This window comes from Myodes glareolus, chromosome 2 (genome assembly GCF_982192425.1).
Source record: "Myodes glareolus chromosome 2, mMyoGla1.1, whole genome shotgun sequence".
Lineage (NCBI taxonomy): Eukaryota > Metazoa > Chordata > Mammalia > Rodentia > Cricetidae > Myodes > Myodes glareolus.
Window position 1 is genome coordinate 35,624,641 of NC_142027.1, and position 15,652 is coordinate 35,640,292.

Here is a 15,652-nt window from a genome sequence, read left to right on the forward strand (position 1 = left end):
ACTATTAAGAGCTGCAAACAAAAAAAAGGCCAAGTAGGGAGGAGGAGAGGGAGTGGGGGGAGTGGGAGGGTGTTGGGAGGAGGGGCGGAAATGGAAACTTTTATAATTTAATAAAATTACTTTCTCATAAAAAAAGGCCAAGTAACATATAAAGGCAGACCTCTCAAAATTACATCTGACTTCTCAATGGAAACAATGAAAACCAGAAGGTCCTAGTCAAGTATTATGCAGACACTAAGAGACCACAGATGGCAGTCCAGACTACCATATCCAGCAAAACTTTCAATCATCATAGATGGACAAAATAAAATATTCCATGACAGAACCATATTTAACCAATACATAGCCACAAACAAGTTCTACACAAAGTACTAGAATGAAAATTACAACCCAAGAAAGTTACCTCTGCAATAGTGACATTAATTTTATGATGGCGGAGTAGTGACAACCAACACACTTCTCTGTCGGCCCCACCTCCCAGCACCGTTACATTGGAGATTACATTTCTGACATAGTAACTTTGTGAGAGTCTTTCAAACCATCGCAATATGAAGTATGACACTGTGAGACAAACTTTTTTAACCCCTCACTTCCTCATTTCCTCATGTGTACTCAGGAAAGACATGTCATCTTTCAAAGACTCAGTTTCATTATTTTAATGCAGAGATAATAAAAGTTACACTGTGTGATTGATTATAAATCCCTTAGTTATCAGCCCTTTTTAAAAACTTCATGTATTCACTAAAGTAAAAGGCTAGCAGCCCCTATCATCAGAGTTATGGTATGCAGTGTAGAAGTCATGTCATGAGTCTTAGTAAGGTAATAAGTGTTTTGTATTTTTTACCTCAGTCCTCATTTTAATATGATCATTTTTTAATATTATGATGTGGTGATATTTTGGTTGTGCTCTAACAAACAAAGCTTGCCTGATTATCAGAGAGACAAAGGAGGTAGCCACAGCCAACTCTTACCTTGCTAACTGCTCTGCTGAAAAAGGACTCAGCTCCTGTCTCCTCCCGCCTTAAATTCCTCTCTCTGTGCAGCCATATCATTTCCTGTCTGTCTGTACAGACCTCCAGACCTCTATGATTAACTAGTGGTTCTCTGAGGGGCAGTTTTTAAATACCCTGTGGGAGTGATCTTGAGCATCTCTGGGGAGTGGTCATCATCTGGCAGAGTCTGGACTGAGGCCACTCCTAGGAGAGGGGGCTTAGAGTGGAGCCTCCAACTGAACAGTCTATATATGGATGCCAGGAGCTGGAGTGAAGCCTTTGCCCAAACAAATTTAATTTAAATATCCAACATGTAGGCTTTCAAAAGGTCTTGATAGAATTGAATTTACAATTGAATTTATAATGTTGTTGTGGAAACTATTTGTATGTGACCTGACTCTTCCCTCATTAATGATTCACATTAGAAAATAATTGAAACCACTTCCCTAAGAACTGATAGTTTAGCCTGATAATGATAAACTTAGAAAACATGACCAAGCAAACTCTGGAACATTGGATTAAAAATATTGTGTGTGATCAGAAGAGCTTTTAAATTCTAGTGACTAAATAGCAAGCTGTTAAATGTTCATGCTGACTGAGATGAGAAGCTTTCGTTCTTGGCTGATGTGACGGCAGGTTTTCACAGAGGAATCTTCTCCAGGAAAGGCATCTGAAATACAGAAAGAAGCCTGTGTTGTGAGGTCAAAGTGATGTCTGGCACAGTCTGTGTATGTAAGTATGGGTCCCTAACTCTGCAAGGACATTCAGTAGAAAGCTGAATAAGAGTGAGGATGGAGAATCTAGTGAAAGTCTGGGTCTAAACTGAACAAAGTGACTGGTTTGCTGAATTTCTGTTTAGAAGTGGCAAGGACAATATGAATAAAGAAAATTCAAACACAGCTGTGATTGGCTCTATTTGTTTTTCTGTTTTCTTTGTTGTCTGTGAATATTACTGGAAGATTAATTCGTCTTTTTAATTTAATATTGGACAGGGTTCTGGTAAACAGCAATATAATTTATTTAACATACTTATAATTCATACTTATATGTCATATAATTATAAAATATTGCAAAAACATGAGGGAATTTTTCTGGCATTAACTACCATTTTCCCTAAATGCTATAGGGCAGAGTGGCATAAAGAGAAATTGGTTGAATTATTCAATAACACTCCTAATTTTAACCTGGTTCTTTTTCCTATGGCATTTGATTTTATTGTGAAAGCTCATGGAGCTATTTCCAGACAGTTTGTCTCATTTTATAATTTACTCAAAATAGAGTTTCAGAATAATTTTATGCTAAAACTCTGTATCAAGCAAACTAAAGTGGAAAGTTATTTTTACTTATAATAACTGTTAGTACTTTTAAATCTATTCACATAACATTAAGTAAACAGTACTGCAATGAAATTACCTGACTAAGAAACTATTCAGAGAGCTGGAGAGACAGGTCAGTGGGCAAGAGCACCTGCTGCATAAACATGAAGTTGATGGCCTAAGTTCAAATCCCAGCACTTGTGTAAAAAGCCAAATGTGGCTGCACATACCTATACCTCCAACTCTGCCAGAAGCAGAAATAGAAGGATAGTTGGGATTTGCAGACCACTAGCCAAGCAAAAAAAAAAAAAAAAGTAGTTCTGGCCGGGATCAGAGAGTTAGCCTGTCTCAAAGGAGAGGTGCAAAGAGAGAAGAGACTCCTCAAAGTTGCCCTCTATGTGTGTGCCTTGACATGGATGCATGGATGCACACACACATGCACATACATACACACAGCAAACAAATAAATGTAAAAACTAAAATTTTTGAAGGTTTTAAAAAACTAAATAAAATAACCCAAAGAAACGAAGAGAAGAAGGGAAGCGGGGGGAGGAAGGGGAGGGACAGAGGGAGGGAGGAAGGAAGAAAAATGAGTAGAAGGTCCTCTGTTACTAAAAATGCGTACAAGGATTTTGTGATGGCTCTCATGGTGCCTGTGGTGAGTTCTCCACATCTCAGACCATCTGAGCCAACATCCTCTCAGAAAAGCATGGAAAACATGAGAAGGATGAGAGGGGAGAGGACTGAGATAGCAATGAAAATAGAGGCACAGCCAATGAAAAATTCATGCGAGGTCACTTATTTGAGAGTCTCCAATAAATAAGAATATCAGAAAGAATCATGTTGAAGAAATTTTTAAATACCATAGATGCTATCATTTGCCAAACAACAAAAACCAAACCAAAACAAAACCTTGTAGATGCAAAGCACTAAAAACAAGAGAACATAGTGAGAAACAGCCAGGATGATTGCACCCAGAGGACAGCTTCTATGGTCCTCTAGCATCAGTGACACCTGAAAGCATGTTATAAATGTTGACTTGAGGGCCCCATACCAGACTTACTGAATCGCAAACTCAGTTTGGACCCTGCAATCTGACTTAACAAATCTTTAGTGTGATTCTGAGAGCCACTGAATTTAATAACCTCTGGTTTAGAATGTTTAAGAAGGATTTATATTTCACTCTTTCTCTGGGCTTGTCTTAGTTACCCTATACAGGTAAGTGTTATGTAGATATGGGACATCTTATTTCTCTTTGCAGATAGGGAACGTGCAGATATGAGACAATTTCTCAACTCTATAACGGACAATCATTAATCTAGGTAGCTGATATTTATGTATTTTCTTGCTTTCAATTTGCTTAGCAGCAGTTGGCTTCATGAATACCTGAAAATCAAAATTAAATTTTGTACTGGTAACTAGACACAGGCAGATAGTAAACAGCACAGCAAATACATGACTATTCATATCCTTATGAAACACAGAACATACAAATATTAAGACCTTAAATGCTATTTTATCAGTCCAGATCTAATAACAGAAACATTACCACCTTAAAGTAAATATACTGTTAATATATGCTCTTAAAATAGCAATTATAACTAAGAATAAAACCTCAGTTTTTGCTTCTGTCCAACCTTCCTTGAGATCCAAGTTGTCACTAAAAATTATGAAAGACAAAGGAGAGTAATGAGAAATAAAGAAACATCTTGTAAAAGTTATTACTAGTGCTTGAGTTGAGTACACTCCAGTTAATTGTTCTTTGATTCTTTTGGTACTGGGATTCAAACCCAGGGTCTTATACATGCTAGGCAAGTGTTCTACCACTGAACTACATTTCAAGCCCTTATTTGACTTCCAATTGAATTAAATCACAGACTGAAGCAACAATTTTAAACCATGGATGTATGGTCCTTCTTAAACAGCAATGTAATATAATCAGTACAAAGGTGATTTACAAGGAAAACAACATTACTGTCAGTGTGATTGTCATGAAAGGGCTATTTGGTCCTGCATGTCATTGTTGTAAAAGAAAACTTAGGGTTATTTGACTCCTACTAGTCTTATTTTGTCTTCTCAAACCAAATTAACTACCAAGTCCCCAAAGACAATGAGCATTTTTCTTATTTTATAAAATGCTGCATATAGTATTTTTTACTTATTTCTCTCTATGTAACCTCTATATCATAACATAAAATACATTACAAATATCAAAATAATGTTCTTAATGTGACTTAAAATTAAATATAAATGTACTTATCATTTCTGAATACTGCCTTTAATGTTCTCATACTACATCACAAAATGCACAAATATAAAATATTGGCATGTACTTTTAAACATATCTCCTGCTGTAGACAAAGAAAAAAGCAGAGGGTTAATTTGATTTGAAAAACAATTTCATAATCATGGGGGTTTATTGGATAATTGCCTAGTTTACTCATAAAAATTGCTTTATGTGAGACAATTTTAATAAATGTTTTGAAAATTTCTATTTGTTACTGTTCTCACTAGATTGCTTCAATTAAAAAAAAACTGCAAAGAAACTGAACTTAAATTTTTAATGGATAGAATGTTCTAGAAAACCACGCATGTCTATTTTTTAAAAAAAAAAGACAAGTACTCGAAACTTTCTCTGAACTATGTTTCCCTCTCTTTTGTTACAGGTTTTTATTTTTCAACTCTATTAACATTTTAAAACAAAAAGAAATGGATTTTTTAAATTCATCAGATCAAAACTTGACCTCAGGGGAACGGTTAAACCGAATGCCATCCAAAATTTTGGTATCCCTCACTCTGTCTGGGCTGGCACTGATGACCACCACTATCAACTCCCTCGTGATTGCTGCAATCATTGTGACTCGGAAGCTGCACCACCCAGCCAACTATTTAATTTGTTCCCTGGCAGTTACAGATTTTCTTGTAGCTGTCCTGGTGATGCCCTTCAGCATTGTGTACATTGTGAAGGAAAGATGGATTATGGGGCCAGTACTCTGTGACATTTGGCTGAGCATTGACATCATCTGTTGTACATGTTCCATCCTGCATCTCTCGGTTATAGCCTTGGATAGGTACCGAGCAATCACAGATGCTGTTGAATACGCCAGGAAGAGGACTCCCAAGAATGCTGGCATCATGATCACAATAGTGTGGGTTATATCTGTGTTCATCTCTATGCCTCCTCTCTTCTGGAGGCAACAAGGAACTAGCCGGGATAGTGAATGCGTCATCAAGCACGACCACATTGCTTCCACAATTTACTCCACGTTTGGAGCTTTCTACATCCCACTCGTATTGATATTGATCCTCTATTACAAAATATACAGGGCAGCAAGGACACTGTACCACAAGCGCCAGGCAAGCCGCATGGTGAAGGAGGAGCTGAATGGCCAAGTCCTTTTGGAGAGTGGTGAGAAGAGCATTAAACTGGTCTCCGCATCCTATGTGCTAGAGAAATCCTTATCTGATCCATCAACAGACTTCGACAGACTCCAAAGCATAGTGAAAAGTCCCCGGTCTGAGTTGAAGCATGAGAAATCTTGGAGGAGACAGAAAATCTCAGGCACTAGGGAACGCAAGGCAGCCACTACCCTGGGCTTGATCTTGGGTGCATTTGTAATATGTTGGCTGCCCTTTTTTGTAAAAGAACTGGTTGTTAATATCTGTGACAAATGTAAACTCTCTGACGAAGTGTTAAATTTTTTGACATGGCTTGGTTACCTGAATTCCCTTATAAACCCACTGATTTATACAATTTTCAATGAGGACTTCAAGAAAGCCTTCCAAAAACTTGTACGATGTCGATGTTAGGTTAAAGGAAGTCTATTTTTAAAGGTAGAGGCTTTATTTATTACGGGATAACTAAATGAATGTAATGTAATAAAATAGTTAAATTTTTAGAGAAACTATATTAAAGTTGCTACAATTATAAAAAAAGCATAAATTTATTTTAATAGTACCAAGAAAATAAGATTATTAATTTGACCATCATTCTAGTGCTATCAAAATTAAAAATAATTTATGCAACTTATAAATAATCTTTTGTCTATGCAATATACCCAAAAAGATAGCTGTAAAACTATATATTCAAACTACTAATTACTATGCTTTCCAGGTTTATACCTTACAACAGCTACAGTAATTTTCAATTAACATAGTTCCATTAATAATTTTTGTATCACTCCATTGCTTAACTCTTAATTCACAGAAGAAATATTATTCAGTGGAGCACCTCTCTTGCCCCTCCTCTATTTTATTATTTGCAAAAGATGAAGAGAAGACAACAGCAGCTCTTGTTTAGCCTGAATATGGAGTAGATAGGAAGCTCAGTGGCTTTGCTATTGTCCTCATACTTGAACAGCAAAAATAATCATAGAGTGGGCTAAGCATGGTCAAATATTTCAACATCCTGAGCTTCTGTACATTTGCTATCCTCACTTTGTTTAAAGTCAGCTTCTAGAATAATATTATCTTAATCATGTAATATCAGTATTTTAAATCAAAGCCCCAGGTGGAAGGGGGAAGCTTTATTATACAATTATTATGTAATTGTTACATGCATTGTCCCTTAGTTAGAAATAAAACTTTAAACACGACGTACCCTAAGTTACTTACCATAGCTATAATACTTCTAATATAAAATTCATTTTCTCTCTGCTAATGTTAGTAGCCCAGTTTTTTACAATTCGTCTCCATACCTTAAGATTCGAACACTATTTCCTTTTTATTATAGAGAATATAATGGGAAATTTTAAATATTTTAAACTTTCTTTGACAATAAAAAAATCTGTTTTTCCTTTGTAATTAGGATAAATTTTATAAATCAAGACCATCTGAAAAACAACATATATTACGTCTCTTTAAGTTGCCAATTGTGTACATTATAAAATATTCTTTCCTTGTGTTTAAAAGTGCATTACATCACTTTTTATATATCAGTGAGGCATTACCCTTGGTTTAACAGCTATCTAGGGGTGAGATTTTATACAAGGCAATGAGAGATGTACTAGCTAGAAAATACAGGAAATAATAAAATATAAATTCTTCCTTCAGTGTATCTATAATCTGAAATAGAAATAATGCAGAATTAAAACTGTACTGGAAGGTAATAAACAAAGATCTAGCAAGTGAGTTATTTACATAGTTGTGATGTTGTCAAGACAAAACTGATCACATCTGGTTGAAGAACATTGGGAAATTTTCATAAGTGATGTATCTGAAATGTGCATGAAATGAAGCAACATTTGAGCATGAGCAATTAACAAGCGGTAACAAAGTAACGAGTTCAGGCTTTGCCCTGCGAGGATGGTGGCCCAAGCCATGAATTTACAAGCCATTTCAGACAACAAAGAAAATCAAAAGATTAAAGGAAAAAATTAACATTGTGAAGGATTTTTAATGTCAAGAGAAGTAATGCACTGTCAATTTTCTTGCTACCCTTAAGTTTTCAAAATATTACAAGCTTGGGGCAAATCTAAAATAAAGGGGTGGGTAGGGAAAGCTTCTCCTCTAGAGACAAAAGTAGAGAGAGTACTGGAGATCCTGTCTTCTGCTAGAAACCCATCCAGTAGTCCAGACAAAGGGTGATGAAGCCCTAGCCTTGATTCTAGCATGGAAACAAATAAAAGGAAGGAAAAGATTCCTGACAATAGGAAAGTGGAGTCCATAGATTACAGCAACAGCTGCAAGAAGACAGGAAAACGGGCTGAGCGCCTAAGATCTGCTTTACCTGAGATAAGGAGATTAACTGACAGGATCTCTTTGTAAACAATGACTTCTGCAGAAGTATGAAAATTCCAGATGTGCCCACGCTCATAGGCACTTCTGGCCACTTCCTGCCTCAGCAAAACTGATGTACAAATGAGATTAGACTGCTCTCTGATGGTAGAACTGACAGGCAGTCGAGGCTCCCGACCATGTGTCTTGTCTGCTCACCACACCGCCTCCATCTCATGCCTGGTCTCTGTCTTTCCTGTCATCCTCTGCTGCCTTCCTTCACCCTCTCACTTGCCAAACTTTGATTCTGTGATTTATTCAAAGAAATCACCAAAGTTATTTCTACACATTTCAGAAACTGGCATTGGAAAAACTCTTTATTTTAGTTTATTTTATTTTATTTTTTATTTTGCTTTCTTTTGTTAAGACGGGATTTCTGGTTGTTGTGAACTCACTCTGTAGTCCAGGCTGGCCTGAAACACAGAGCTCTGACTGCCTCTGCCTCCCAAGTGCTGGGATTAAAGGTGCGTGCCACCATCATCTGATGGGAAGACTCTTAAGAGATACAAACCACCCACTATTTCAAGCAGAGTAAACTGAAGTACACATACTGGTCTTGGATCTGAGTTGAACCAAAACTCAGCTGTAGGAAGATAATGTCATAAATGACAAGGAAGTTGTACTTATCTCCGCTCAGATCTCAGGGGGAAATGGAATGCCATCCCTCTGTGTTGCAGACTCACCATTTAATCCAAAGGGGCTGCAACACAAGGCAGTCTCAGTTTATCTATGTCTGTCCCACATGCTGAGGTCACAGGCTTTGCCATCACTAATAAGCAAGTACCAGTGATAGTTCTTCAATATCCTGAAATGATGCCGATGTAGGGGCTGACCATCTCAAATTTGCACTTCTTTGAAATGTATGCGGAACACACTACAGTTAACAAGATCGACTTCTCAGAATGTATGCATTTTATCCTTAGGATAAAAAACATTGCTATATAGCTAAAAACTTTCACAACAACAACAAAAAATTAATGCAGTACAGTGGATCCATTTTATCCAATCAGACAGATGAAAACATAAATATCATGAAAGGTGTTTAAGCTATGAAAGTTTACTTCCTACTAGAATCTTACTATAATAGCGGCACTATAAAATCTATCAAAAGTTTGTTCTATTACATGATCTCCTAAATGTCTTCAAACGAAAGATGTATTAGAAGCAAAGACCAGACACAAAAGTAATAAGAAAGTTATATGAGTGGATATTGAAATCAGTCCAATACGTCAGTACACATAGCTACAAATGGACCATGTTTAAAATATCACATGCTTATGAAACATAAACTTTATTTTAAGGTGACTTTAAGAATATGAACTACATGGGTCAATGCATTTTTGCTTCATTTTGTTTTGTTCTTTTGCTTTGTTTTACCAGATCTATCACAAATATCCAGTTAGTGAAAAGTAAGGAGCCCGTCGTCTTTAAGAACAACTTCCCTTACAAATTTACAAAACCTTCTTCCTTTGGCTTTGCTAACGAGTTTGATTCCCCAGCTATCTGCCCCTGACCAGCCTAGGGTATGCATCTTCTTTGCTTACATCATCAGTAAGAAATTCATATCCTCCCCGTAGCCTAAACCCCATAGTCACACCCTCCATTTAATCGTGTGCCTTTTACCAAAAACTTTTAATAGAATAAGTGGGAAAGTAATTTAAATTCAATTGTTACGGATTGTGTTGATTTGTTCCCCCCAGATACTGTGAAGGCAGACACAACCACAAATTCATTGCTGATGATGTGTGTCTTTGCTCCAGGTGTGGATCCATTTCTAAGGAATTTACAGACTATTATTTTTATTTCTAGGTCAGAGAATTAGATTTCCTAAATTTTCAGTAGGAACATGAAATATATGTATTTTCTTAATATATCCCAACGTCCTTCAAAAATAATTCTGCTTACTTTAAAATGCACCCCTAATAAAGAAGCTTATTTCAGATATGTGCTTCTATTATCTTCCTCATGACCAAAGTGATCATGCTTAGACCCTTACCTTATCAGAAAATATTTCTAGAATCAAGTTAATATTTTTGTTGTGAATAAAGTAAATATTTTTAAATCACTTGTCTTGGTCTTTTGAATCAGTTGACTTCCTTCCATTATTTAAAATGAGGAACTTAGCACTGAGAGAAATATCACCTACCACTGTAATAATCCTGGCTATTGATATGGAATACCTTCTCCAAAGCCTGGAGATGTTTAAAATCTACCCAGAAAAGCGACATTTAAAAAAACAGTAATAATAATAATAATAGATCCTCTGACCAGGATAGAAATTTTGAAAATTCCCCCTTAAAAAAAGATACATTATTATTTTTATCAGTAGGTGTAACATGAGGGCCGGCTTGTTGGGGTTTCTGTCCCGCCCGGTACCCCACAACCGGCAAACCCCAAAGAAAATCACACACAAGACTCCATAAGGTTATAAACTGATTGGCCCATTAGGTCAGGCTACTTATTAGTTCTTATGACTTATCTTAACCCATTATTCTGATCTATGTTAGCCACACGGGCTCAGTACCTTTCTCAGTGTGACAGCTTACATGTTGCCTCTTCGGTGGTCTGCGAAGGAATGACAGAGGAACCTCCCTGCTTCCCAGAATTCTCCTGTTCTCATTGCATCACCTCTACTTCCTGTCTGGTTTTCCCGCCTATCAGCGTTTTATTAAAATATGATTGACAGAATACAGACGATTTTCCCGCATCAAGTAGGAACAACACATGATGTCTAAGCAGTTTTTCATTAAAACTTGTGCTTAGTGTGAGTCCTAGTTTGTGCTGTGGACAGTTTCCACTTCTGCGGGAATGCTAAGGTGATTCTTCAGGGATGTGTAGACACAGTATAGCTAGATTTGTCCCCAATAGTTTCACATTATAAAACACATACACTCACCATGTGTGCCAAAAATCAAACTCACAATTGGTGGGGTGTGTTATGATTATGTAATTATCCTCTGTGCTTGAAGTTGCTCCTTGAAGTTTTTCCACTTCAACAAATTTAATGAAGGAAAACTATATTCATTCCACTCCCTCTGCATACATTCTTCATAGATATTTTCCTAGTACAGTTGGGCTTGGCTATGAGTCAGCTCTAACCCTGGTAGAGAGGGTAGGAATGTGCAAGTATATGTCAGTTGGTTCTTTTGCAAAGCAAGGTGAGGTTAGGAAGAACTGAGCTAAGGGTAAAAATCATCTACATATTCTGTTCAGGTAGAAGACGAAGTTAGAAAGAACATCTGGTTTCAGATTGTTTGTTTGTTTAGGATTTTTTTGTTTTTTGTATGTTTGTTTTTCAAGACAGGGTTTCTCTGAGACTTTGGAGCCTGTTCTAGAACTTGCTCTGTAGACCAGGCTGAACTGGAACTCACAGAGATCCACCTGTCTCTGTCTTCCAAGGGCAGGGATTAAAGACGTGTGTCACTCATTACTGCCTGCGTGAATAAAAATCACCTTTGGTGCTTGTTACAAACGTGGGATTATCAGTATGTGAATTCAGACCTGATCCCAGGTACTCAGAACTATTTTAGATTATTCCAATGAAGATGGAGCCTGGGGCTTCAGTTCTGGACACCAGGGATTTAGAAGACCCTAGCTCACTATGGCACTATAGCTATAGACACTGAAAATGAAATCAGTCCACCATTTTAGTAACAGACTGAATCAGAATCCAGAAAATGACTTTGCCACTCCTATGCAATACTGCAGAATTCGAGGTCAAAACCAAAAACATTGTAGATGATGACTCATTTAGTTAAGAACAAAATATTTTCTATTCTCAGTGAGAATGTTATTTAAACTCTCTAGAGCACAGAGTAAATTCTCCATGACATAGGGAAACAGTTTTTTTGAACATATGATGCTCTACATTTAAAATCTGAAAAAGCTGAATCGGAGTACCAGTTCCTTTGATAACCATTAATGGGGGCAGATCTTTTTTCCTCTGAGGAGAGTTAAAAGAATGAGGAGCTGGTGAGAGAATGCAAACACACTGAGAGGCTAAAGGACTACAAAATGGAGTCGCCAGTTTTACTCTTCTCCGCGGTAAGTCTGGAATGAACGAGCGCACACTTTGAACTTATAGACCCTCAGCGGGAACCTGTGAGCCTGGGGAGACACAAGTTAACAGGACTGGGATATTTCTCACTCTCCTGGGAGTGCCATGCCTAGCACAGGAGAAAGGCCCAGCAGCCTTACCAGGCCACACAAAGGTCTCTCCTGTGTGTTGTCGCCAGTCTTTCCCCTCGCTCTGTTCTGTCGTCCACATCACTACAATTCTGACATTGTCTAGCTTGTTTACTTTTATAGAAAGTGGTAATTCAGTCTGTCTACCCAATTAAAACCATAATCACAAGCACCCCAGCATTAGTTCTCACTGTTATTTAGAGATGACTTCCCATACGCTCCAGGATGATGGCTTTATTTTTATACATTAAATAGTTAAAAGAAATTTCATCTGAAATGAGAATTCTGGCAATTAAAACAAAATTGGAAGCCTAGATTTTGTCTCTACAGAGTTTTAAATACTATTTCATTATATGAATATTAACATATTCATATTATAAAATATTAATATTTGGAGAAAGTAGTATTGCCTCCCTATTGCTTCTTTCAGTACATGCAGACTCTAACACTCTAGCAAATCTTATCTCCCACTATCCTCCTTCACCCTAACAAATGCTGTCTGCTCAGCTCTGGTCCCTCTCTCCCATGCCCTTACATTGTGCACGTTGCTTTTCAGCTATTGTCTTCCTCCTCAATCACCTTCCACATCCTTGCTGCTGAGCAATGCAGCCTTCAAAGCACAAACCAAATTCCAGTTTGAAACTGAATTCCTGCTGTGCTTAATGCCAGTAACACGCAGCATTCTTTCCAATCCTCCCTTATTTGCTTTAAACCTTCCAACTTTCCTCATGAATGTTAGATTTTCATATGAACTAAAACTGTCATTTTAAGTTGCTTAAGAGGCCTGCGCTCGTTTCTCTGTGGGTTTAGAGGATTGTGAGTATGGTTCCTTTGTCTGTTTACTTTTGGACCCAAATCTTTCTTTGTCACGCTGGATGTTCTGGAATTAGCTTTGTAGACCAGGCTGGCCTCAAACACACAGAGATCTGCCTGCCTCTGCCTTCCCAATGCTAGGATCAAAGCCGTGTACCAGCCCGGGTCATCACACATAGATTTTTTTCTTTTAGGAACATGCTCTCACTATAAAAACCCAGTGGACCTCAAACTGGAGGTCCTCCTGCCTGGGATTCCTGTGTGTTCGGATCGCACTGGTTTCCCATCATGTTCACACAATCCCAAGAGCACATCAGCACCAACCTCCTTTCTAAGCAAGCTTGGTCCACAGTGCTGTGTGTTCTAGTAACTGACTTAAGCTGCAGTTTTCTCTTTATGTGTGTGTTTAATAAAGAATGAAAGTGTGTTGTTGAGAAGGGAGTCTTTATTTTTCAGTTATTAGGAGATCTCTAACTGACAATGAAACACCTGAAATTCGAAGGACAGTGATTTTTCTGGAAATGTCTGTACATGATTAATAAATGTCAATGTTATTTTTCATCACCATAATTCATTATCAATTATATATGCAATGAGTAAGTACAAATTGCCTATTCCTAAAGGGATTAATTTTATTGCTGTTTTGAAATGGAGGTAAAAATAAATACACTTAGTTATCTCAAAGTTAAGTTATTGACATCCAGCCCAACTAAGATGAAATGATTCCTCGTCACGTTTCTTTACTGTGCCCAGACCCCTTCTCTTCAGAGATTGAAGTTCAAATGAAAAGACAAGGGTTTCTTACTCTTTGAGGTTTCTCTGCAGAGGAGTAAAAAAAATACCCTGAGGTTTTCAGTTCCAAAAGAACAATTCTCTCCTGGACAATTCTACAGTTGACTTCACTGGTTTTGAAGCTTGAGGAGGATGAGCTGAATTAGTTTTATTTAGCTAAACCTTCTTCTTCGTCGTCGTCTTCTTCTTCTTCTTCTTCTTCTTCTTCTTCTTCTTCTTCTTCTTCTTCTTCTTCTTCTTTTCTTCTTCTCCTTCTCCTTCTCCTTCTTCTTCTTCTTCTCCTCCTTCTCTTCCTCCTCCTCCTCCTTCTCCTCCTCCTTCTTCTTCTTGTTTTTCTGAGACAGGATTTTTCTGGAACTTTCTCTGTAGACCAGTCTGGTCTTGAACTCAGAGATCTGCCTCCCCCTGCCTCCCAAATGCTAACAAGCAGCATAGCTCAACCTTCTTTAAAAAGATAATATGTGAGGCCCATAGTCTCATCCTACATGACTGTGGTCCAAGAGATGAACAGTACCCAGACATAAAAATAGCAACTTTTTAAAACTGTCCTTTCTTCTGCAAGCACCTGAAAATCAGTCTAATCTTGGGGAAAATACAACGGTTTAATTCTGGCTGCCAAGCTGTTTCTTCTTCTATGTCTAATGGTTTAGCTGTCCACTGACCTTCAAACTCAAGTTTTAACTATGTACCCCTTAAAATGGGAAAAAAAAATAACACAGTTAATAATCTACTCTATTTTTTATTTTACTTATGTTTAGGAATATGAAACTGAACTCAACAGTACCTTTTTGTACTAAGCTTGATTTTCTTTTCTTTTTTCAATCTCCTTTATAAAGTTTAAATCTTATCTATTCTATATATATATTTTTTTTTAAAAAACCCTCAGTCATAAATGCATGCAAACATAGGAATATAATTTCCCCATCTTCATTAGTATGTCATGTGCAAAACATCTACAGGCTCACGTTGGATAACTGACGTCTCTTGTCTGCTCTTCCTTTCCATTGATCGTTTCTGAAGTAAAGGTCTAAGTGTGCTATTAAGCTTAAGCTAAAATTTAAATTCATTTTTTTTCTCAAAATCATCCTGTTGATGAAAGTAAAATGCAGTGGCTACTTTAATTTATTTAAAGCCACAAAAAGCAGTTGCACTCATTTTAATAATTTTAATGCCAATTGTTCATACTATCGAAAATGTTCAAACATGAATTATAACAACCTAGCAAATAAAAACATCTGTTTGATTTGTTGCTGTCATTAAAAACAATGGTGAACAAATATATGCTGCAAGTTGATGCTACTTAAGCTAAAAGAAAGGAAAATGTGAAATAAACTATGTTCTTTAAATGTGTGCTGGGTTTCACTTAATGATTTCAAAATATCCTATAGCATTCTGCTAAGAAATCTAAAAAAGGGAGGGGAGACTGCTCAGTCAGTGAAGTGCTTGCTGCAAAAACATGGGGACCTGAGTTCAATTCTCACTCAGTACACACATAAACAGACAGGCATGATGACACTCATTTGTAACCCCAGTGCTGGGGCGGAGGAAACAAGGGATCTCTGGGGGCTCTCTGAACAGATAGCCTAGACAAGCCTATGAACCCCAGGTCCTAGTAAGAGACCCTTGTGAAAAATTAAGGTGCATAGATCTTAAGGAACTAATCTCTGGCAACTATACACATATACACATTCATGTATACATGTGCTCTTTCACATACACACATATACATACATGTGTATGTATGTATATGTGATATATGTGTGTATGTATATATGTGCA

At 37.2% G+C, this 15,652-nt stretch overlaps 1 protein-coding gene across 2 annotated transcripts in view; it reads left to right on the plus strand.

The window, feature by feature from the left end:
- Htr1f (5-hydroxytryptamine receptor 1F) overlaps positions 1 to 15,223 on the plus strand; it is a 130,354-nt gene extending 115,131 nt beyond the window's left edge. For both annotated transcript variants that reach the window (XM_085685672.2, XM_048422914.3), the window contains one exon: positions 4,975 to 15,223. In XM_085685672.2, the coding sequence (XP_085541798.2) occupies positions 5,018 to 6,118 (1,101 nt within the window). In that variant the 5' untranslated portion in view covers positions 4,975 to 5,017 and the 3' untranslated portion in view covers positions 6,119 to 15,223. The remainder of the gene's footprint in view (positions 1 to 4,974) is intronic.
- The last annotated feature ends 429 nt before the right edge of the window (positions 15,224 to 15,652 follow it).